At 42.3% G+C, this 25,705-nt stretch overlaps 1 protein-coding gene across 1 annotated transcript in view; it reads left to right on the top strand.

Annotated features, from left to right (window-relative positions):
• lmbr1 (limb development membrane protein 1) overlaps window positions 1–25,705 on the top strand; it is an 84,617-nt gene that overhangs the window by 54,169 nt on the left and 4,743 nt on the right. Inside the window, 10 exon segments of the mRNA NM_001011160.1 lie at window positions 3,449–3,575; window positions 4,916–4,984; window positions 6,689–6,753; window positions 10,103–10,175; window positions 17,323–17,403; window positions 18,131–18,207; window positions 18,676–18,753; window positions 20,313–20,386; window positions 21,928–22,018; window positions 23,335–23,401. Of these exon segments, the coding sequence (NP_001011160.1) occupies window positions 3,449–3,575; window positions 4,916–4,984; window positions 6,689–6,753; window positions 10,103–10,175; window positions 17,323–17,403; window positions 18,131–18,207; window positions 18,676–18,753; window positions 20,313–20,386; window positions 21,928–22,018; window positions 23,335–23,401 (802 nt within the window).

The following is a 25,705-nucleotide window of genomic DNA, read 5'->3' as shown; positions in this document are numbered from 1 at the left end:
ATGATTTTTAGTAGACTTAAGTTATGGAGATGCAAATTAAAGAAAGATCCGTTATCCGGAAAACCCCAGGTCCCAAGCATTCTGGATAACAGGTCCCGTACCTGTACTGTTTGGGGACAGCGACATTCGGACACAAACTATCGTGATTTACCAATGGCAAAGCTGCAATTTGATTGTTATTTTACTTATCTTTTTATTTAGACCCTCTCCTGTTCCTCAAATAGTCTCTCATTCAAAATTATGCCTGGTTGCTAAGGTAAATTGTACCCTAGCAACCAAATAGCTGCTGAAATTCCAAACTGGAGAGCTGCTGAACAAAAATCAAAATCATCCCCAAACAATAAAAGATGAAGACCAATTGCAAATTCAGATAACTAATAGGCGTTATTTTTCCAACCCTAGAGGTGACACACCTTATTTTAACTTAGGGATGCACCAAATGGGGTTGGGGTTGCCACCGCTCCAGTTTGGCCTTTTCAGAAGGGCTCTCTGGATCAAAATTGCTAATTTGATAAAAAAACTTTGCTAATTGCCCCGTCTCCGCCCCATCCCATGTAGTCACCACCCACACCCCCCCGCCCGCATTTCAGCAGGGGGATCAGTGGCAACAGGGGGTACATTGGCACTGCCCACAAGTTGCTAGGACCATATCGTGGCAAATGAGCCATACTATATGTGACAGAAAGAGATGTTTCCACATTGGGATTTGGGAGCCATGAACATCAATATTAATTGATATATATGGCAAAGTTGCTTGAAATTATGTTTTCAAAAAACTTGTGATGTGTTTGGGTGGAGTTTCCCTTTAATATACACATATATATATATATATATATATATATATAGAGAGAGAGGCTTGCCCCCACTTGTTAAAGTTTGGGTCCGAGCCCTGCTGCAGTGCCTGGCTCCCCTGTTTTGTCCAGCTCTTGGCCCCTTTGTTCGTTGGGCAGATATAAGGATATACATGACAGCACCACATGCCTGTGCAGTGAGCAGAATCAGTTGCAGACAGGTGCCTATAATAAGGCTTTTAACCTTATCAAGTATTTCCGGGGGACATCAATATGCTGGGTCTGAAGGTCGAGTGCCTGGATATGTAACCAAAGATACTGCTAACAGCCTAATTTATGGAGGCCCGTCTGTATTTAATTTGTTCTTCTTCCCCGTTATTGGACTTTTTTTCCTTCTTCTTTTTTTAATCCAGTCCAATAATACGATCCGGCCCTTTATCCCTTGCTCCTTGCATTGCAATGTCATGAAGTTAAAAGTTCCCCTTAATTACGGCTCCTGAGTTTGCTGGTGTCGGAGTACTGGCCCTGACTGGGCCGGGGAGATCACTCAGAGGTTGCATCCATCACATTCCTATCAGTCTCTTGTATTTCACTGTGGGTTCAGTTGCCAGAGATAAAACTCCCTATTCTAACATGTTTAGCAAGAGGCCTCATATACTTCCCTTATGCATGTACAAGTATGGGATCTCTTATCCGGAAACCCATTATCCAGAAAGTTCCGAATTAGACTCCATTTTAAGCAAATTATTCTAATTTTTAAAAATGATTTCTTTTTTCTCTGTAATAATAAAACAGTACCTGTTCTTGATCCCAACTAAGATATAATTACCCCTTATTGGGGGCAGAACAGCCCTATTGGGTTTATTTAATGTTTAAATGATTCCCTTTTCTCTGTAATAATAAAACAGTACCTGTACTTGATCCCAACTAAGATATAATTACCCCTTATTGGGGGCAGAACAGCCCTATTGGGTTTATTTAATGGTTAAATGATTCCCTTTTCTCTGTAATAATAAAACAGTACCTGTACTTGATCCCAACTAATATATAATTACCCCTTATTGGAGGCTAAACAAGCCTATTGGGTTTATTCAATATTTAAATTATTTTTAGCAGACTTATGTTATGGAGATCCAAATCACGGAAAGATCCTTTATCCGAAAAACCCCAGGTCCTGACCATTCTGGATAACCGGTCCCATACCTGTATTAAGAAAACAATGTATCATCATTTTTCTTTTTATTGTCTTATTATGCTTATTAATTCTTTATTGTGCACTATAACCCTTACTGCCTTGTAAGAGCAAAAGGGATGACATGATGTCGGTAGGGATGTTGTTCCAAAATGGACGCTAATGGGAAAGACAGAGTGTAGAATATCTAGAAGCACACTCTGAATTTGTTCCTAGCCTATGCAGAAAGATATAAAAATAAAACTGTTTACTTCTAGTTTAACCTATGTTGAACCCCTCTATGCTCTCGGAAACCCTAGTTTTAGAGTACAGCCCCTATTGGGGATAGTATATGTCTTAATAAGTAATGAGAAAACCTAGGTAGGGGATGTCATACCTTGTCCTCAGTGATGCCATACCATGCCTACTAGACCCATCTGGCTTCTTGTAATGGGGTTAAAAACAAATTAGGAGTGTGTGGCTAGTCTGGCAATGAGACAATGGTTGCCTAGGGAAGGTTAAACATGCCAACAGAGCTGGTAATATATACAGTATATATATATATATATGTCTAGAAATCTCCTCTGATCCTCTGAACTAAAATATTGTTATACTAACATACAGTATTATTGTACTATATTTTATATATATATATATATATATATATATATATGATGTGCGAAAATAGCAATACCCTTTCCAGTACTCATATATGTAAGTTGTATACAAACATGTACTTCCCCAACTGAGACATATCAGAACAGACTTTTGTGGCCCTTATATATATATAATATAGTTGTCATGGTTACTGTATTAGTACCTTAAATGACCAAATTAAGATAATGGATTTGCTGGCAGGCTTGCAGCATAATAGGGTAAAGATATTTAAAATGTAAATGAACAGGTATCATGCTAATAAAGTAAAAGGAATGGATGGGTAGTTAGAATAGGGGTATATTGGGTGTCCACGTTGTATTTGTTGGTGGGACAGAAAGATGTAAATACATTGCATAAGTCTGTTTAGTTATAACAAGCCATTTATTAGCTGCATTACTACTAATCTCCACATGAGGGCTCTAGAGGCTACAAGGAATTTCACCCCAATCACTGCAACGTGTTAAATAGAAGATGACTTTAGCCTTACCTGTGCAGAGCTTGGCCCGGCTGCCGGCTTTGGGCCTGTGCCAGCGCCTTCCCTCCATTCCCTTGATTGGAATCAGAGATACAATTTGCTAATCCACTTTCTCAGCCGCGAGTATCAGTAAAGTGATCTGTCTATAAATGGCTGTGCAAACTGGCTATGACGTTATCAGGAGAGTTCATTTTATTATTCCTTTTGCAAATTCTATAATCAATAAAGACTGTATTTTATTTTCTTATGTAGTCAAAGGATATTCACTCTAGCCAAGCAGGGAGGGAAGGAAAGGAAGCACGTATAGCCCGTTGCTGGTCTGTGCACTTATCGTGATGTTTGTTTCACCCACAGGGAATCAAGGCTCGCATCTTAGAGACCATAATTATGCTCATTCTTCTCGCTCTGCTTATCTTTGGCATCGTATGGGTGGCATCTGCTTTGATTGACAATAGCTCCGCAAGCATGGAATCATTATACGGTAATACTGCCTGGTTCAGGTCATCTATAATGCTTACATTATTATCATTATTATAGTTTCAACCTTTAATGACTGGGCTACAAACCAACATCACCACCTCCAGTCATATATGTGTGGTTGCCCTCTTAACAGTCAGTCCTCGCCAATTCCTAAAACTGGGTCTCCCTTACTGTTCCAATATCCATTAAGAAGGTGTTCCGAGTCAGGACTGATAATCAAATGCAATGAATTATCTCAGGGATCCCCAATCTTTCTTACTCATGAGCCACAGTCAAATGTAAAAAGACTTGGAGAGCAACACAAGCACCATAAAAGTTCATGGAGGAGCCAAATAAGGGCTGTGATTGGCTATTAGGGGCCTCTATGCACCCTATCAGCTTACAGGGGCTTTATTTGGTAGGAAATCTTGTTTTTATTCAACCAAAACTTGCCCCCAAGTCAGGAATTCAAAAATAACTCCCTGGTTTGGGGGCACTGAGAGCAACATCCAAGGGGTTGGTGAGCAACATGTTGCCCCCGAGCCACTGGTTGGGGATCAATGAATTATCTGATCGTCGAGAAGCAAAGTCTTTGGCCGTTCTGCCTGTCTGGAGCATTAAGGTCTGTGCTATCCCCATAGCCAAAGGTACAAGCCATCTGCAATATTCCCAGCAGTTATCGATGCTTTGAAGTGTATCATTCTCCAACTGGAAGTTGCCCAGAATGTCATATCAAATTGACCCAAAAGGATGTATGATGACATTAAGAACCCAAAAACTTTTTCCAGGGATCTACAGGCCCCTGTCGACATTATAAGTGTCAACATTCATGACTCTGTAATCATGAAAGTACTAAAGTAGTAGGGGCTTTATGAAAGGGTAGCCAATAGAAAAAACCCAAAACAATGACCAAAAAAATGGTCTTCAATGTTGTGTCTCAAAGTGGACCTGTGACCCTAAGAAATGTATTTATATCATGTTGATTGAGCAAATAAACTTGCAAAATATGATTGACAGCTGGGATTTTTAAATGCCTTTATAATGGCAAGTTTCCCCCAAGATCTTGGCTTAATTAACCTTCAGCTGGGTAAATATTGAGGAGTAAAAATTGCTCCCCAGATCTTTCCCTAACTTGCCTTCAAGATGGCTCCCAGCCACTGGTCTTGGCTTCCAACCAGCCCCACAGTTTGAGAACCTCTGTTCTAGAGTAAGAAAAAACACTCGCAAGGGCGTTCTATTGTATATTTGGCAACTATATGCTGTAAAAATGTTATTGCCTGCGGTGGTAGTTAGTAGCCTTCTCTTTGCTCCTTGCCAGTGCCCTACAAGAATATAATTTTTTAAAAACATTTTCTCTTGCAGACCTCTGGGACTGTTACCTGCCATATCTGTATTCCTGCATTTCACTAATGGGATGCCTGTTACTGCTCCGTAAGTAATGCTCATTAATATATGATTTTTAATGTAATAATATGGTTTGGAACAGTTCCCTAAGCCCCGCCCCCTGTTGTCTTGCTGATCTGGCTGGCTACTTTGTGACTCAAGTATAATGTAACAGTAGTCGCCTGTCCTCAGCCTGCCTTCAGCCTGCCTCCTCCCAATCCCACAATCCCCTGGACACGTGATGTCAATAAGAAAAGGAACATCACAGCGCAATGCATTGTGGGTTATGTAGTTGCTGCATGCTGTCTGTAAGCTGTGGAGAAGTTGTTACAATTTGTAACATCAATGTTTTAGTCCCTCCTCCCCTGCCAGGATTTCAAATGATGCAGAAAGGGAAGAACTGTTTTGCAGCTGGATTTCAGCATATAAACATGGTATTTATTCCTACTTTTTGAAGGAACAGATTACAGTGATAGGTATATTAGGGGGTTCTGTAATGTGTGGGGCTCTTTTTGGTTTGGAAGCCGGAGTTCCCCAATTATCTAGGGAACAGATACCCCAAAATAATATTTTGCCTTGTACGAAATACAAGATATTTCTAAAGAAAGCAATATGCTTTCATTAAAAAAATATTTATGGTTATAAAGTTATTTGTTGAATGTCATTGCTTCAGAAAGCAGCTGGCTTCTTGTTTCACAAGTCAGAATCAGGACGGTGAATAGAAAGGGACAGATAAGCGGAAATGTAATAAGATTCGTGAGCGGAAAAAATTGAGCACAAAAAAGAAGAACAATTCACATTGGGATATATTTCATTAGACTGTTATTGCATTGCCAATGTTTAACATGTGCTTGAAGATGGCGTAATCGTTAGCTTGAAAATAACTTGTTCATTAAAGGGGACCTAAGAAATAACTCCAAATTATTTTCTACCATGTTGGTTGAGCAAAATAAACTTCACTTACACTATATAATTAGTATAATACTTGTTTCCTTCAGTCTTGGAATTACACAGTCACAGCCAGCAGGCAGTCGCCATTTTGTGGGCATTGTTAGTAAGGCAAAGCTTTGTATCACCCCAAAATCTTATGTGATTGAATGGGGGGCCAGAGGCCAAGGCCCATGCACTGGATACATAATTAGATAATGAGGAGGGAGGGGAAAAGGGAGGAGTACAGTGACATCTAGGAAGTGCTGAATGGAAAGCTAAAGTTATTGTCTGCCTAAGGCATAGAGGCGGGGCAAGCAATATATGATTGACAGCTGGGATTTTTTAATGCCTTTATAATGGTTTGGATGTGTTAATTAAAAAACGAATTCGGGTTTCATGTTTAACTTCAAAAAAGGACTTTTATTATACAGCTTTTTATGTCTGTTCCTTTAAATCAAAGTAATGTTCCTTCCCAGTATATTTACATCTATGCTTAAGGGCAGTATATGGAGCCCCCCTATCCCACCTTAGTTTTAATGGAAACCCCCTCACCAGCTCATTACAGGGCTGGAATTTGGCTGGAAAGCTGATGTAAATAAAATACAAGGTTTATTGTTTATGACTTTATGGTTCTTTGTGCCATTGCGGATGCCACATACCTACATGACCTAATGTGGTTGAACCCTCTGCAGGGAATGAGGCTCCGCCCACATGAATTTGCTCACTCACAGAAGATGACAATGATATTTCTATCTTCTCACTATGATTTGCTGCCCACTCCCAGCCATGAATGTGACCTTTGTTATCATTTTATTCTCGTAGTATGTACCCCGGTGGGCCTGTCTCGCATGTTTACAGTAATGGGCCAGCTGCTGGTGAAACCAACGGTGAGTAATTGCTACCCCTTGCAGCTTGGGTCAAGCCATTTATAAGAAGGGGTTACATGTGATTGCCCTCCCCATCCCCATCCCATATACCTGTGATCCCCAACCAGTGGCTCAGGGGCAGCATGTTGCTCACCAACCCCTTGGATGTTGCTCCCATTGGCCTCAAAGCAGTTTTAATTTCTGACTTGGAGGCATGAAGATCATGTGTTCTACCAAGCAGAATCTCTAGTAATCCTCCAGTCCACATTGGGCTACCAAATAACCAATCACAGCCCTTATTGGTCACCACTATGAACTTTCTTCACACTTGCGTTGCTCCCCATCTCTTTTTATATTTAAATGTTACTCATTGGTCAAAAAGTGTGGGGACCCTGCCATATAGGGACAGTAAAATTCACTAGGGCTTAGAGCAGGGGTGGGCACACTATGGCCCGTGGGCCATGTCCGGCCTGTTCGGCTTTTTAATCCGGCCCGTCGACTCCGCAAGTCTCATCATGCGAGACTTGGACTGACGAGCGGAGACGGCGTAATGCTGGCCTGGCCCGTCTGTTGGCCCCTGAGCCAAAAAGTTTGCACACCGCTGTCTTAGAGGTAGATTAGCACTGTAGCATAGTGTGATGAGGCCTTTGTGGTGGGAATGTGCCTAAAATGCCTCTGGAAAGTTTCGAATTTCCTGCACCACCCTTCGATGTCCTACCCAACCGATTTCTGGCCAAAAACTGTCCTTATATCTATAGCACAAATTCATGGTTTCATGATTGGTCTGGGAGCCAAATGATCCAGTCAGTCTGATTTGCCCAAATCGGGTAACCATGCTAAAGTAGCAGATTTTCATGTGTATGCCCAGCTTTGGTCTGCTCTTTAGGAACTTTGTCATTATAAAAGAGTTGAAGTTTCATTGGGCAGGATTTTGACTTGTTAAAAGATCAGATCCAAGATGGCTGAACAAAAAAAACCCCACAGGACTTCTGCTCTAAATAAAACATATGTGGGACAGGGATATCTATGAGGGGACACATTCTGTTCCGGTGCTATTGTCGTCGTATCTTGTTTTTGTGTTTTTCAGGGCCTATTATTAGACATTTCTATAGGAAGGCTTATAGTGTGGCCCTTAAGCTGTACAGAATGCACCATTTGCAGTCAGGGTGGGGCTCTGCAATCCCCTGTGCACACAAGGCAGTGAAATTCCCAGATTTTGCCTCATTCCGATTGCATGCTATGGGGCAGCTGCTGAATTATGCCTATGTTATTGCACTCTGGCTAATTACTGTCACATAAGCTAACAGAGCCGAGTGACAGCTTCAATTAAACGACAAAGGGAAGATTTTTTCCTAAAGGCCGAACTAAGAAGTTTTTTCATGTCCCATTTCAACACTTGAAGTGAAGTAGGTGCGCCCCGCTCCTCCGGCCCATTATTCACTCCGCACGTTGACGCTTCCTCTTGTTGTTCTGGGCTGCTTTGGAATTTTTCTTGCATTCCAGATATGCCTCAGATATTTCACTCGTGCTCTCCTTGAGAATGTCACAGCCCCCCGTCCCTGGAACTTGTAGCCCTGAGTGCCATCTTCTGCCACCTTTATCCATGCCACGGCCTAGAGGGGAGCAGCAGAGGATGATGGGGGCAGCTTTATGTGCAAGGAGAAAGCTGACAGTTGTATATGCAAAATAACAAAAAATTTGGGAGTTTTTGTGATTACCCGGGGGGGGGGGGGGACTGGGGTGCCAATGTGCCCACTGCCTGGTCTTTAAAATCACTAATTTTTCCCTGATGTTTACCCCAGTAAAGCTTTCTAAGTTAGCTCATGTGCAAAGGAAATTTTGACAGCTATTTAAATCTCCCACTCGTCCAGTTCCCAGTGGAGAAAATGGCTTAGCGCAGTGGCCAGAGTCGGGGTGGTGGTGCAAGCAGTCAGGGGGCCTAGGGGTGCACAGTTTTTAAATTGAGCAGTACTTGTGCAGTATACTGATATATTTTATATTGTGCCTAAGTGCCCACAGTCATACAACAGCAATGCAGGGTGCCCAACGTGGCAATTCATTAGGACACCATTTCCCGTAGCTCCAAATTACAGGCCATCTCCCATTGAGCCCATTTTAATCAAATAATTCTGATTTTTTTAAAAATGATTCCCTTTTCTCTGTAATAATAAAACAGTACCTGTACTTGATCCCAACTAAGATATAATTACCCCTTATTGGGGGCAGAACAACCCTATTGGGTTTATTTAATGGTTAAATGATTCCCTTTTCTCTGTAATAATAAAACAGTACCTGTACTTGATCCCAACTAAGATATAATTACCCCTTATTGGGGCAGAACAGCCCTATTGGGTTTATTTAATGGTTAAATGATTCCCTTTTCTCTGTAATAATTAAACAGTACCTGTACTTGATCCCAACTAAGATATAATTACCCCTTATTGGGGGCAGAACAGCCCTATTGGGTTTATTTAATGGTTAAATGATTCCCTTTTCTCTTTAATAATAAAACAGTGCTGTGTACTTGATGGGACCTTTATGGATGCATATTGGGGACCAAACTGTTTTATTTGGTTTATGTTTCATTATCTTGAAACCCTAGGTCTCAAGAATTCCAGATAATAGATCCCATACCTCTCTCTCTCTCTCTCTCTCTCTCTCTCTCTCTTTCTCTCTCTCTCTCTCTCATATATATATATATATATATATATATATATAGAATAGAAAATAAAGAAGCCGCTCTCACAGGACTTATGTGAAAAAATAGAGATTCCTTTAATGAATGGTGGACTGACGTTTCGGCTGAACACCTCAGCCTTTCTCAAAGTGGCAATACAGAGTGAATTCAAACCATAAATACCCCTAGTGGCGGGAAAATACAGACAACAGATGTGCAAACGTGACGTCACACTATACGTCACGTTTGCACATCTGTTGTCTGTATTTTCCCGCCACTAGGGGTATTTATGGTTTGAATTCACTCTGTATTGCCACTTTGAGAAAGGCTGAGGTGTTCAGCCGAAACGTCAGTCCACCATTCATTAAAGGAATCTCTATTTTTTCACATAAGTCCTGTGAGAGCGGCTTCTTTATTTTCTATTCTGTGTCCGGATTTTGGACGCTGCACCCAGGCAGAAGTTGTGCTTTACACGTGAGTGCCAGTGACTTCTATTCCTATATATATATATATATATATATATATATATATATATATATATAAATATGCAACCTAGTAATAATCATAATAACATGGCACCACTAAGGGAACACTTGATAAAAAGTCTAAATCCCCTTCTGCAGTATTAGTGTTAACTGTAAATTGTGTGAAATATTGGCTTTGCTCATTCCATTTTCTCTCTCTGACTTTTAGATCCTGGAAGACATTGATGAACAGATGTACATTATAAGTTTACAGGAAGAAGCACTGCAACGGAAACTAAACGGTATGTTTATGAATGGTATATGTGTACAGGAGAATCCCGACTTTATGTTTCCTAGGGGGCAGTGTCAAAATGGCTTACATTCCAGGAAAATGTAAAATCTAGTGGGGGGGGGGGGGGGCTACCAGTACATATTATCCACTAATTTGACTTTATAGATGACCAGCAATACTTTTGGAGTGAACCAATGATAAACCTACATTAACCAATCCTTTAGTATATGGCATGAGCACTCCATGCTTTAGAGGGCCCTAACGATATTATGGGCTAAAAGGAGCCCAAGGGCCCTTCTCAAATGCAAGACAAGCACTGAGAACCTACTTAAAACAGAAGATATTCACATTTCTCATGCTACACACAGCATTGATGCCTGAAAACCAGAAATAAAAAGGCTTCACTTATGGCATTATAGGCAGAGACATGCAAATGACTCCTTAAAGGAACAGTAATGCCAAAAATGAAAGTGTATTAAAGTATTTAAATATAATGTACTGTTACCCTGCACAAGTAAAGTTGTGTATTTGCAAAAGTAACAGTACTATAGCTTATATAAATAAGCTGCTGTGTAGCCATGGGGGCAGCCATTCAACCTGGAAAAAAGGAGAAAAGGCACAGGTTACATAGCAGATAACAGATAAACTCTGTAGAATATAAGGGGCTTTATCTGTTATCTGCTATGTGCCTGTGCCTTTTCTCCTTTGAATGGCTGCCTCCATGGCTACACAGCAGCTTTGTTTATATAAACTATAGTAGTCTTTCTGAGGCAAACACACAAGCTGTACCAGCACAGGGCAACAGTACATAATATCGTAATTATTTTTATACACTTTCATTTTTTGGTGTTACTGTTGCTTTAATATCCCTGTGGCCAACTGTGTATCCACAGATACAGCACAGATACAGCCTAGTAGCTCAGAGCCATATATCCAAACTTGCAGACAGCCTGTTTCAATCTTCCTAGATCTTATCAGTGCAAGATATCGTAACTGAGCTGAAAACTATACCCTCGAATAATGTAGGTCTCTATAAAAATATATTGCATAAACAGCTCATATGTAAAACCCTGCCAGCAGGGTCAGACTGGGCCACTGGGGCACCGGGAAAGAAACAGTGGGCCCTGGCCGTCGCGGGTCCCAATGGCCCTGACCCGATCCCTGCCAGGTGCTTCCCATTCTCATTCTATTTACATTATCCATAGTGTTCCAAATGTTTTGGAAACAGGGTGGTAGAAGCACTGAGTATGATTTCCTTGCTTCTGCCACATCTGTCAGGCATGATCTTCATTTCCGATATTCCAAAGGAATGCAACGTATTAATGATGGCAGTAGGCCACAGACCACCAGTGGGACTTGGAAAGAAGCAAAAGAAAAAAACCATAGTGGTCAGAGAGAGAGGGGCTTAAAGACTTTAAGGCAGTGGTACCGTTGTGTAAAGTGCAGGGCATAGCTGATCCACAGTTGCTAAAATAGCATGAACCAAACAGAACCAAAATAACGAGCAGCCTAAACTTGCAGTTGGTTGGTTGGGAATGCTGGGATGTGAAGTTCACAGCAGGTGAAGAGTACTTATTAGACACCCTATGAGCAGAGGCTATGTACACTTTCAGCACAAATACAGATGGGATAGTCGTTATCCCCAAAGAATTCATCTTATCTTGAGCCATCTTAATCTACGTGTTGCAGTAGAGCTAAGCAAATGGTTTCAGAGATTGCTATCTGAGTTGTCAGTAGGGGATAACCCTTGTCCCACCAGTAGGGGCCCATTAATGATTCCGCTGTAATGGCCTGGTTGTAAGTGTAGCAGCAACAAAAACAGGCAGGAGTGAGTGCCACTCTCCGACACTTAGCGCGGCAGGTAATGCTACCCTAAGTGTGCCCTTTAGGAACTGATGCAGGTAACCAAACAAATGTCCGATGACATCTCCTGTCCGCTAGCGGGAATACAAGAAAGGTAACTCTGCCTTCAAGAAAAACAATCGGCAGAGGTTCAAATTAGGAGGGGTAATAGACGTCAAGACAAATGGCTTCTGCCTCCTCCCGTTGGGATGTGCTTTCATCACTGTGAAACAGGTGAAGTAGAAAAGGAAGAGGGAGGTGAATGGATTATCCCCTTCCCACACATAGCTGAGCAAGTACCATTCCCATGGACTCCCAAACCCCACAGGGGGCACACAATACAGAATGTGTTTTGCTTCCCAGAACCAAACTGATTAATGTCCATATAGGGGCTTATTCTCTATACATGCTCACTATGAATTATGTAGTACTGTATGCTTGAGTTTGACATAACCTAGATCAGGGCTGGCCAGGTGGAAACTCTTTAAGAGATTTTTATGGCCCTCAGACTGCTCAAGAACTCCCCTTTAGATTTAGTTGGGGTATATTGATTGTTGTTATGGGATTGGTGACAACTTATATCTCCAACTAACCAATGGAAATGTAATCACGCTCAATCAGATATTAGTTAGTTGGAGAGGATAATCCATCTGACTGGGGACTGCATTGGCCTGTGTGATCCAATTGTTGGTCCCAACTTGTATAAACATGATGTGGGTTACTATTTGTGGGTGAATCGAGCAAAAGATCTTCTTGTTAGGTGAGTAATCAAACGAGTGTATCATTATTTTGCTGAAACTTTAGATTATTACACAACTATGCGCCCCCTCCTCATTAACTTAAACTCTATTGTCCAATGCTGACTAATTTGTCACTGGTGTCCTATTTGCCCCACTATGACATGGTTCTTATGGGTTAAATGGCATCATTGTTGGAAATTGTTGAAATAAACGGCTGGAAATGGTCTAGATGGACCTTGATGTACCGTCATCAGCAAATAATATTAATGACAAGGTTTGTGCTTTGGGAGATACTTATGGGAAAGTTACAGATGGAAAATAGATCATTTCTGTTCTCCTTATAAGTAGTGATGTTCAGTGAGGATATTTTGCAAAGTTCTTAGTACAATAAAAGGATATGATAATCAAGGAGGTGGCAGTACAGTGAGCAGCTCCCAATGGGTGTAACCGCAGCTCACAATCAGACTTCTACTCTGAAGCCATCGTGGGATTAGATTGCATTGCATTGGGGTCATTGTATCAGATCTAATATGTTCCAGTAAGTTGCAGACTTTACAACTGCTAACAAAGTTTCAGGACCATAGATTCCCCCCAGTCAGTAAAATCCCATTCATTAAAGTTACTTGTGTCTAAAGTACTTGCACTTCTGTATATTTGCTCTCTGCGCCACTGGCGTTACAAATTGGCACAGGGCCCCCCTTAAATAATCTTCAGAGGGGCCCAGCGCATGGAAATTCCAACTGGCTCTCTGTCCGCCTACTCCCGGCCCTGGGAAGGGGTGATTTTTTTTACAACTACAGATGAAGTAGTACCTGTTTCCCCGGTCCTTTGCTATTGTAGGGACAGCCTTCCTCCTGTCTTCTGTTTCTTATTGAACACTGTTACACATATTGACAGAGGGGAACCCTGGAGCTTCTGCTGTCTCTGAACGAGGTGGGTTCCTACAGGCTGCTTCATTTAGCGTAGTTTAAAAGAAAAGGGCACACATGATTCGAATGCCAAACACTGGAAATGATGGCCACTTAATTTAGACAACTTTCATTTTAACTTGTACAGTACAAGGACAAGCACTTTTGGGTCAGGCACATCTCCCACTGGCAACCACAATTAGGCTGGAATTCTGGGAAAAAACTGCACTTTTGAAATGACACTTTGCTCACCCTATTGCAGTCATAAATGACCCCTACAGTCCCTTAAAATTTTCTCTATTAAAGCTAATGAGGTCTGTGGTGCCTGAATTCCCTACTTAGAGCTCAGAGTATTCTGTATCCATAGGAATCACAAAAGATGCAGTTCCAGGCTCAACTTTTCAAATTAACTAAAGCGCCTGCTGAGGAACGTAACCCGATTTCTTGCCGTAACACGCCCGGATCTGCTATTGACCTTCTTCCATAGCACAGAATGCCCGAGGATGGACACAGATCAGCAATGACAATAGCAAGGTTCAGCCTCTCCGAATTGTGTTACAAATTACTCATTGTTCCCAACATGGTAATCTGGAACTCTGACAATTCTTCTAACAGAACAGGAATGTCGGTGCTTATCTTGTGCACAAACAAATCCCCGACACCTTGCCTTTTGATTAACCTCCTTGAATTCCTTTATATCTAATTACACTCAAATTAGACGTAGGAAGTTTCCAAATGTATGTAATGTATAATTATGTGCCACCTCTCCGAAAGAAGAAACGGGGAAAGTGTGGCCTTCAAGCTCGGCGGGGCAATCGAGCAATATGATTTGCCGCTTTCATCTCATCCTTTCCACCAAAAAAAAAAAAAAAGGTAGAAGTACAGGTGAAATACACTGATTTCCTTATAACATCAGAAATAAAAGTTGGACTTATAGAAAAAAAAAAAAATTGCCTTTAGCTGTTCCTTTTCCCAGATCCACAGAGAGAGACGGGTGGGGCACGATCAAAAATTGGCTTATTTGATCAAAGTTATTGGCTTAGAAGGTATCTTTGTAGCGTTGAAGAAAAAAAGATGAAAGGTGTTGTTTTTATTGCAGGCTAGTAACAGTGTAATTTCAAACTAATTGGGGCTGAGGTGCCAATCATCTTAACGGAATGCAAATAGATACTCTTACAGTCTCCTTTGAGGTGCGAGAGTCTGATGTTGGGGCTGGAAGAGAAATAAAATAGTAATGTTAAATTGACCTTAAATGAGCCGCTTTGTGGTTTACGTGGAGAATCCCTTCTTGCTTTTTCCAACCAGTCCCTGCAAGTCCATGTCTACCGGTTTGATCCATTGGCTAGACTGCTATGACACCGTACTTTATGCACATCTTTGAAAGTAATGAAAGAAATTAGAAGCTGTGGAGGTTTTATTCATGCGAGGGTGGATAGATAACAAGATTTTAATGTTTTTTTGGAACTTGGCAATAGGTTAAGGGAGATATGCCTTGCTAAGGAATGCGGATCTGCCATCAAACACTTCTCATGGCAACGTGCCCCTAGTAAGATTGGATTTGACGGTATATTAGAGCTGCTTGGCCCATCCAAGTCTGCACCATTCGCCAGGCTTCATCAAGAGCTCAGGCTTCTTTCATCCACCCAACTTTCCAATGAACCCATTCTGCTCTCCATCTGCCATTCTTACTTGTAATATTCTTTTATCCCCTACTTCTTGGGCTACCGAGTAAAGGAAATGTAAAATAAATCAGCAATAGTTTTTGGGGGGGTTTTGTTTTGCAAAAGTTCAAATCCATGTTGATATTTAGACATAGCTTTTGAGGTCATTATGATATTGTAACCCACTCCATCGACCCAAGAGAAATAAGGGGAAAATGCTTCCTGTGTGTTCCCAGATTGGGTGACAAGGCAGAATGGATCGGGTCATTGCACGGCACAATATGTAACTTTAGAATAACATACACTGATTATTGTACATTTCACTGGGCCGGGGGTGCATGTGTAGTCATTTTGTATTTGTGCCCTGGGGTGTAGGACAAAGGAACCCTTCCTAACTACTCACTATACACCTATGTTCACAATTACTATTCCTTGTACCAGTCTCTATTGCTCAACCTCTACATCTTAGAGTGTAAATTATATATGTTTTATATTATGTATTACGGTATATGTGTTTTTTTCTTCTGTGGAAAAGAACCAGGGGAGGAGGGTAACATTTTTGCTCGAGGAGCCTTCTCATTGAAGCCTTTTCACTGCAGAACTTATAATTTATTAAACCTGACCCACGACCTGTAACCCAGACCCGCAACCCACATTTTTACCCTCTGACCAATTACCCGACCCACAACTGCCTTATACGTGATCCACATTAAATGAGTAAAATATAGATCATTTAGGTATAGGACCCGTTATCCAGAATGCTCGGGACCAAGGGTATTCCAGATAAGGGGTCTTTCTGTAATTTGGATCCCCATACATTAAGTCTACTAAAAAATCAATAAAACATTAATTAAACCCAATAGGGCTGTTCTGCCCCCAATAAGGGGTAATTATATCTTAGTTGGGATCAAGTACAGGTACTGTTTTATTATTACAGAGAAAAGGGAATCATTTAACCATTAAATAAACCCAATAGGGCTGTTCTGCCCCCAATAAGGGGTAATTATATCTTAGTTGGGATCAAGTACAGGTACTGTTTTATTATTACAGAGAAAAGGGAATCATTTAACCATTAAATAAACCCAATAGGGCTGTTCTGCCCCCAATAAGGGGTAATTATATCTTAGTTGGGATCAAGTACAGGTACTGTTTTATTATTACAGAGAAAAGGGAATCATTTAACCATGAAATAAACCCAATAGGGCTGTTCTGCCCCCAATAAGGGGTAATTATATCTTAGTTGGGATCAAGTACAGGTACTGTTTTATTATTACAGAGAAAAGGGAATCATTTAACCATGAAATAAACCCAATAGGGCTGTTCTGCCCCCAATAAGGGGTAATTATATCTTAGTTGGGATCAAGTACAGGTACTGTTTTATTATTACAGAGAAAAGGGAATCATTTAACCATGAAATAAACCCAATAGGGCTGTTCTGCCCCCAATAAGGGGTAATTATATCTTAGTTGGGATCAAGTACAGGTACTGTTTTATTATTACAGAGAAAAGGGAATCATTTAACCATTAAATAAACCCAATAGGGCTGTTCTGCCCCAATAAGGGGTAATTATATCTTAGTTGGGATCAAGTACAGGTACTGTTTTATTATTACAGAGAAAAAGGAAATCAATTTTAAAATTCTGAATTATTTGATTAAAATGGAGTCTATGGAAGATGGTCTTTCCGTAATTTGGAGCTTTCTGGATAACGGGTTTCCAGATAAGGGATCCCATACCTGTACATGAATATACAGCAGTTGGTCTCTTTTTGGGTTGGCTAAGCCTCCCTAAATCTTCATTATTCTCCACCTTTGGAAAAATCTACCTGCTTGTGACTGTAGGGCCTCTTAGGGCTCTGGATCTGAGTGTAGTAGGAATAACTCATTGGTTCACTCCCAACAGAGTAATTTCTTAACATAACACGGATTAAATCAATGTCATTTTCCAACATGAAGGTTTAGCTAAAAATATCCTTTGCTAATATTTATGACCTGTAATATTTCACAGGAGGAAATTATACAGCGGATTACAGCAGGAAGAAGATTGAACACGACCTCCTGAATGCAAGGTCCATGAAATCAAAATTAGGTGGGTTGATATATCTGGACCGTTAGACTACCACAGGGACAGATTATATGTATTATGTTTGTTCTATAGAACTGATGGAATTGATGGAACCTTTTTTCTTCCAGAATATTTTTTATATAATAACTCTTCAGTTTTGAATTCTTTGTTAAATGTAGCTGCAGTTCTGGTTTTCATTTGAGTTATTGACGACAACATATCATTATGCTGATAGCAATGTTCTAGATCAGTGGTGTCAGTGGTTAGAAGTTTTCAGTCTAAGCCTCGTTGAAGGTCCAACCTTTGGTCTGGGAGGTTGAAGGGCCGGCCTTTGGTCAGGATTTCTGAAGCTCCAACCTTTGGTCAGGGCTCCTTAGCTCATGAAATGGGTACATATATATGTGAAAATATTGGGTTATCAGTCATTTAGTCATGGTTCCTAGAATATCTAGGACAGCAAATACATACTCACCTCAAATCTCACCTTAACTGACCTTTAGGGTTAGCTTTTGGGTGTATCTAGGAGCACAAATAGACTTTCCTCTATTTTCACCCTAACTGGGCTTCAGGCTGAGCCACTTTTGCCACTGTTCCAAGGGGGTCGGCCAACCCCATATTGAACTTTCTCTCATACGCAGTACCCATAGAAATGGTACCACAGTATAGAGCAGACTGAAGTGTGAATGACTTTCTAGACAGCCCTGATTTACAGAAAGTTCTGATCTTCTTTTTTCTTTTCAATCTTCTAAAGAAAGACGCAAAAATGCTTCTGCCTGGCAAAGAAACTTGGTGTATCCGGCTGTCATGATACTGCTTCTCATTGCAACAGTAAGGATCAACTTTATCATTCCATTGGTGTATGGCTTGTCGTTCCATGAATAGGGACACCTACGGGCGCTTTCAGTTCATGTCATGGGAAGTGATGCACAGCTAGCAATGAGTTTTTGATCATCTTCACAAGCAGCAGCCATCAAAATGCCCCTTGTGCCATAGCCATGCCGATTGGTCCTCCTTCTTCCTCCCATTCTAATGCCTCTGTTCAGTAGCAGCAAGAATAATGGAGAAATTAAGTCGTGTAGCACCGCCACCATCCAAGTAACCTTTAATGATACTCTAACCTCCATCATTATGAATAGCTATAGCTGAAAAGTTTCATCCTCTTCCTGCCTGCCCTGCTTATACCTGCCAGGCAATACCTGACAAGGAAAAGACATTGGCACTGGGGGTAAAGGCTGCTGCCAGTTTACTACGGTTGCTGCACTGTTCACCTCTTATCTGCTTGGTTTTCTATTACAGTTTTCCTCCGTCATTTTGGTTTCCCTGAACATTCTGCGTTTACTGGTAGATGAGACGGCAATGCCCAAAGGTTCCAAGGTACAGTAACTGCTTCAACGCTGAATGACGTAGCTCCAGGCTCCCGGCCTAATGTTAGAGTTGGTAGAGACCAGTACCAATAGAGTTTAGGCACCGAATCCACTACTTTGGGATTTAGCCAAGCCCCAAATCCTTCATAAAAGATTTGTCCGAAAACCGAACTGATAGGGAATCTTAATTTGCGTATGCAGTGGTTGTGGAACCATGCGTGCAGTGCACGGTTAAAAATGTCAACTTCTGTGTTTATATGACGAAAAGTCACGTCATTTTAAAGATTCGGATTCAGTTTGGCCGGGCACATGGATTTGGCCGAATTCGAATCCTGCTATAAAAGGCAGAATCTTGGCCAAATTCCCAAACTGAATCCTGGATTTGGTGCATCCCTAGTTTATGGTTGGTGGCCAGATGAGCTAGAAATCCACCACTAATAGGCCAGTTTGGGGTACCTTGCCATTATGTAATAACCATATTGGGGAAAAATAAGTATGGCAGTGTGTTTAGCTTGCAGGTAAAGCCCTTAATATTCCTCATGAAAGATGCCATTGGACCATAGCTATAGCCTGTACAGTATTGGGGCTCCTCGACTCAGGGAAAGGCCAGGAGTGATGGAGTCTGGGGGACTCCATAGCGGGGTCATAGCATAACCTTTGGGCACCCTGGAAGGCTTGTCTGAAAAGAACACAAGAAATTGTTCCAAAATCTACTTTAACACAGGTGTAAAGTGCCCCGCCCCATTGTCTGCATTTCCTTCCAGCTTGATATTTTCTGGCATCGCCTTCGCCTTCCATACCTGCGCCCGAGCTCTGATGATACCTGTATAGTGGTTTCAGGAGATGTCTGTGCGACTGAGGGCTTGGATAGGAGCCAGGGCTCTGATCTCGCTCCGTGTACAGGCACTGATTGATGCTCGGCAAGCATTATTAAGCAATTCTATCTACAGGCAGCGCTCAGCTTTACATTTACATTCTTAAAGGGGCAAGGAACACCGGGAAAGGAAAGTGCCCCAAAAGCATTTCAAGTTCACTATGTTTGCACCTTTCAACTTGATATTTTGAAATACTGGTATTTTTCTGGTGGGGCTTTTAGGGGGAGTTGAAGAATATTTATTCTCTAAGACCCCACTGACCTGGGAGGTTCTATTGGATGACAGATGGATGAACGTATCCTAGCTTGTTCCTGAGGGGGGCAAACAAACAGAGAGAGGGGGCATTTTATTCCTGACCCCCTGCTTACAATCAGTTTTTATCTAATAATAAGAACTTCCCCTGCCCTTTATTGGTGCAAAACCCATTCAACCTCTTTTTAAACTCCACCGCTAATTCCCTTATCAGCGAGTACTGGATCTTGACTGCTGATTCCTTCGGTTCCATTGTATGTATGTATGTATATCTTTATTTATAAAGCGCTACTTATATACGCAGCGCCATTGGATGCTTTTAGACTATAGGCTGCATTTGGACTAAGATGGCCCCCATTTATGTTGAACAGATGCAGCTACAGTAGAATTACATATTTCTTATGATGACCAATAATTAACTTTATATCATGTTTTTCCCCAGGGGTCTGGTTTTGGGGATGCCTCACTGTTCACCTTTGGATTTGCTGGAGCGACACTCGAAATAATCCTAATTTTGTATCCTTTTATGCACCAGCGAATGGCAGTACCAGCTTCCCTTGTGTACTCGGCTTCATGTCAGACTTAAGGGGTCATTTACAATTCCCCAGGTTGCAAGAATGTGCCCCTTAGTGCCTATCTAACAAGCTGTGTGCCCCTAGACAGGACACACTGTGCTCCTCGCACCAAACTGAATGTCGGAATGAGGAGCCAAGTGGAACCCTGTTCTTACCAGCTGCTCTGGCCTGTTAAAAAATATGCAGCCTTTTCATGTAATAATATGGTTTGGAACCGTTCCCTAAGCCCCACCCCCTGCCCCTGTTTCCCTGCTGATCTGGATGAACATCACAGTGCAATGCATTGTGGGGTATGTAGTTCCTGCATGCTGTCTGTAAGCTGTGGAGAAGTTGTTACAATTTGTAACATCAATGTTTTAGTCCCTCCTCCCCTGCCAGGATTTCAAATGATGCAGAAAGAGAAGAACTGTTTTACAGCTGGATTTCAGCATATAAAAATGGTAACAGATTACAGGGATAGGGATATTAGGGGTTTCTGTGTTGTGTGGGGCTCTGTAACAAATTATGGTTTGGAAGCCGGAGTTCCCCTTTAAATACAGTCAGACTTGAGGAGAATGGAAGTTAGTACAGGTATGGGATCCCTTATCCAGTAAGCTCCGAATTATGGAATGCCCGTCTCCCATAGACTCCATTTTAATCAAATAATTGAGAATTTTAAAACTGATTCCCTTTTCTCTGTAATAATAAAACAGTACCTGTACTTGATCCCAACTAAGATATAATTACCCCTTATTGGGGGCAGAACAGCCCTATTGGGTTTATTTAATGGTTAAATGATTCCCTTTTCTCTGTAATAATAAAACAGTACCTGTACTTGATCCCAACTAAGATATAATTACCCCTTATTGGAGGCAGAACAGCCCTATTGGGTTTATTTAATGGTTAAATGATTCCCTTTTCCCTGTAATAATAAAACAGTACCTGTACTTGATCCCAACTAAGATATAATTACCCCTTATTGGGGGCAGAACAGCCCTATTGGGTTTATTTAATGGTTAAATGATTCCCTTTTCTCTGTAATAATAAAACAGTACCTGTACTTGATCCCAACTAAGATATAATTACCCCTTATTGGGAGCAGAACAGCCCTATTGGGTTTATTTAATGGTTAAATGATTCCCTTTTCTCTGTAATAATAAAACAGTATCTGTACTTGATCCCAACTAAGATATAAAAAATCCTTATTTGATGCAAAACAATCCCATAGGGTTTAATTAATGTTTTATTGATTCTTTAGTAGACTTAAGGTATGGAGATCTAAATTCCAGAAAGACCCCTTATCCAGAATACCCTTGGTCCTGAGCATTCTGGATAACGAGTCCTATACCTGTATATCTATCAGCAAAAAAGAGATGATTCAATATAATTATGACAAAGCCAATTTCTGATGAATCAGGACAGTGTTTCGGAGGGGCCGGAGCCCCCGAGTGAATCCTTTGCATTCCTTTGCGCTGCTGTTTCTCCTTCACCCCATTCTCACAGCTATCTCATGGTTTCTTCTGTCGTCGGCTTCTATAGCCTGCGCTTTTTCAGCAGTTTCACTCCCAGGAAGGATGACACGACGATGACAAAGGTACGGCACAACTGAAGGTGCTGATGTAGTCGCCAGTCAACCTTACACCCCCTTATTCCCTTCCCACCCAAGTCCAAGCGAGTGGGCTGTTTAGTAATTGCCCTGAATGGCTCATTTGCAGCGAGGGGGTATTTGTTTGTAAGCTGCGTAAACACAAACTGGGACAATCCCCCCCCCCCCAGTGCTCAATGAGTGGGAAAAGGGATGTTTGCTGTGTTTGCTTTGGCCGGCGTCCATTCAGCGCTACAAAGCACCGCACTGGCCGCTCTTGTTAGCCGCCCATAGAAAAGCCAGAGAAAGGAGTTTGCTTTCTTTGCGCGTCGCTAATGAGTAACGGCGATTGTGCGGCCTGTACTTCACCCGGGCCTGTTTGAAATCTGAAGAACTCGGCTGCTACAAAGTAACACAGGGCCGGAGAATTCACAGTGAAATCATTAAAATTAGACTGAAGGGTCCCATTCAGCCGTTTCTCGCCAGGCTGGGGGGGGGGGGGTTGTTTGACTTTGCTCAATTTGACACCAGCTTGAGAAGAAAGCTGTTAAGTCATGCCTCGACACAAATGTGCATCCATCTTGTATTGTTGGCTATTCCCACACGCTGCCTTAAAGAGCTTCGTAACTAAGGGGAAGGCATTTTATTTTTAATTGCCCCCATTAAGCATTCGCCTTTTGTGCCCGGGACTGTATTAAGCAACTGTTAACTTTCTCCCCGGCCCAATCTCTCCGACTGCTCAAGAGAGAATAGATTTTTGTTCCTTATATCCCATAGGATAATAACATGTGCAATTATCAGCATTAAAGGCAAACTTCACCCAACAACCGTGTTTAGCCTAATGAAATAAAGTGTGGTTCTAAGCAGGTTCCCAATATGCAGCCACCGCCCCATTTTCATTGGGTTTAAAGTTATTTGTAAATGTCATTGTTATAGAAAGCACTGAAACAATGTAGCGGAAGCCAGCGGATTAACAGCATTGGCCTTTGCTACATTGCTTCGAGAGTCAGATCAGTGACTGAAAAGGGACCCTGGGATATTGGAAAGCTGCTTAGAATGACATTTTCTTGGACTGACCAAACCAAAACCAGTTTTGGGGTGTAGTTTGCCTTTAAGTTTAGACCCGCTGACAGCCCAGGGCAGCCAATGGAGGAGCGGGTCAGCCTCTAGCCCAGTCAGGGGGAGATGTGGTTGTTTTATAGTGTAAAGCTGGTACCGCGGGTATTTTCCCATGATATTTCAGCGGTACCATCGGCCCAATTGTACATTTTGTCTCAATATGTTCTAGTCTTATTCCTTTTTCTCTGTATTCTACATTTCTGCAGGTCATTGGGAACTGCCTGTCTATCCTTGTTCTAAGTTCCGCGTTGCCAGTCATGTCAAGAACGTTAGGTAAGATAAAGGTTACCCCATTAACCACCCCAGTTTCTCCACTGGGCACTAACAAAGGTTCGGAACTGAATATATATATGTACATATCAGGGCTGCCACCTGGGGGCCACAGGCAGGGCCGGAACTAGGGGGAGGCAGCGGGTAGAGTCCTGCGGCGGGTACGGTACCTGTGGGAAGCATTTTCACTTGTGGGTATAGATGTGGGTCAGGTTGCGGGTCTTATCCATATTTCTTATTTTATATAAAAGTAGCTAAATGATCTATATTTTACTCATATAATGGGGGTTAGTGGGTCGCATATAAGGCAGTTGTGGGTTGGGTAGTGGGTCAAAGAGGGTAAAAATGTGGGTCTGGGTTGCAGGCTGTGGGTCAGGTTTAAAAAATTGGTTCTGTGCAGGACTCTAGCAGCGGGTGGGGGGGGGTAGCAGCTTAGGGTGCCAGAGGGGAGGGGGCACAGTTCCAGAGGAGAGGCAAGAGAGGCCACACCCACTGTGGGGGGGGGGGGAGTGCTTTTGCAGAACTTCCAGTGGGGAGGAGAACACACAACCTGTGGGGGGGGGATAGAGTGGATACATGAACCCTAGATGTCACTGCTATTGTCCCACATTAATATATAGTATTATAGTATGAATGGAATCCTGTATCTGGAAAACCCATTATCCAGACAGCTCCAAATTATGTGCAGGGAGGCTATCTCCCATAGACTTTAAGCAAATAATTCCATTTTCTTTCAATGATTTCCATTGTCTCTGTATAAATAAAACGATTCCTTGTACTTGATGGTAACTGAGCTGCACGGATCCATATTGGCAGCAAAAACAAACCTATTGGACTGTGTAAATGACCCCAGGCCCCAAGCATTCTGGATAATAGATCCTATACCTGTACATTTGACTCTATGGCAATAGAAAGGGTAAGTAAAGGGGAGAGATTGGGAAGGCAAGATATCTCTATATCCCAACTGGTGATTACTATCCGAGAGTTGCAAGTAAATCCATGAATGTTACTTTTCTAATGAAAATAATCTAGTTATTCTTCCCCCTCCCCACCCCCCGGGGGTAGTGTTTACCCTAGGGGATTAACCCCCGCTGTTACACTATGATGTGCTCCCCAGCGGCGCTGTATCAATGAAGTGCAATGGTGTTGGTAAACAGAGCAGTGTGGGAACGGAGGCGCAGACTTAGTCTCAGTGAAGCCGCAGTTGGTAAAGCCGATTGCGGGGCCGGTGTAAAGCCGGCTGGGGGGGGGGGGGGGGGGGGCGCTTACTACTAATGTACAAAAAAACAAATTAATGGCCATTTTTGTGCCTCCCAAAGGACATTCCTGAGTAGTTTGCCATAGAGATGAGTGAAAGGGAAAGGAGGAGGGCCCAGAGCTGGCCGGCAGGCACAGCTGTCCAAACAGGATTAATAGAGTGCATTAGGGTACGGGGAGCCCTGTGCCGCGGCCGCTCTGCTCACTATTACACGTCACGCCCGCTGCCTTTCTATACATGAAAGGGGATAAATACCCCCGGCGCATTCATACTCGCCCCACACTCGCATACAAAATCCTGCAGCTCTTTCTATAAATCAAAGGGAGAGTCGGACCGACTGCGATGGGAAAGGTAAACGTGGAGAAGGAGAAAACCCCCACAGGGTAATTGTAAGGATTACTGATGTCTGTCCAACCTGGAGCTCAGGAGCTGTCGCCTTTACCCCCCACTGTCCCCTGCACTGGAAACACTGGGCTATTAAAGGGGAAGTAATCCCCCATAATGAACTTACAGATAAATGTAATTCTAAGCAGGTTTCTGATATACATTCATTACAGGCGGCCAGTGGTTCATAATGGCATTGCTACTGAAAGCTGTATGTGCCCCTTGCCTGTATGAATGAGGCCTTGGCTGGAGGGCCGCCGTTACATAGCAAGGGACACAGACCCTGCTTTTGGTAGCAACAACATCACTGAAAATGGCGAACACATGAATATTGGCCTTTTCCCAGAGGGGCTCATTGTAATTCACCGCACAAACACACAGAGACAAGTTAACCTGCTTCAGGGCTGGAACTAGGGCTAGGCACCTGGGGGGCGGGGCTAGGAACATACCACTTCTGCGCTTGTTCCCCCACCACCTTGTCTTTTAACTCTACCCCCGCTCCTTGTCAACGGTCATGTTCTTGTTCATGTTCTTGGGGGGGTGCAAATGGCTGATCACAAACACTTTTTTATACCTAAAGGTGCCCATACAAGGGCCGATTGTAGCTGCCGATATCGGTCCCTTAGACAGATTCAGCAGCTAATCGGCCCGTGTAGGGGCAGAAC

This window comes from Xenopus tropicalis, chromosome 6, assembly GCF_000004195.4.
Source record: "Xenopus tropicalis strain Nigerian chromosome 6, UCB_Xtro_10.0, whole genome shotgun sequence".
Classification (NCBI taxonomy): Eukaryota; Metazoa; Chordata; class Amphibia; order Anura; family Pipidae; genus Xenopus; species Xenopus tropicalis.
Note: the sequence above shows the minus strand (reverse complement) of the source record. Positions and strands in the feature narration are given on the sequence as shown.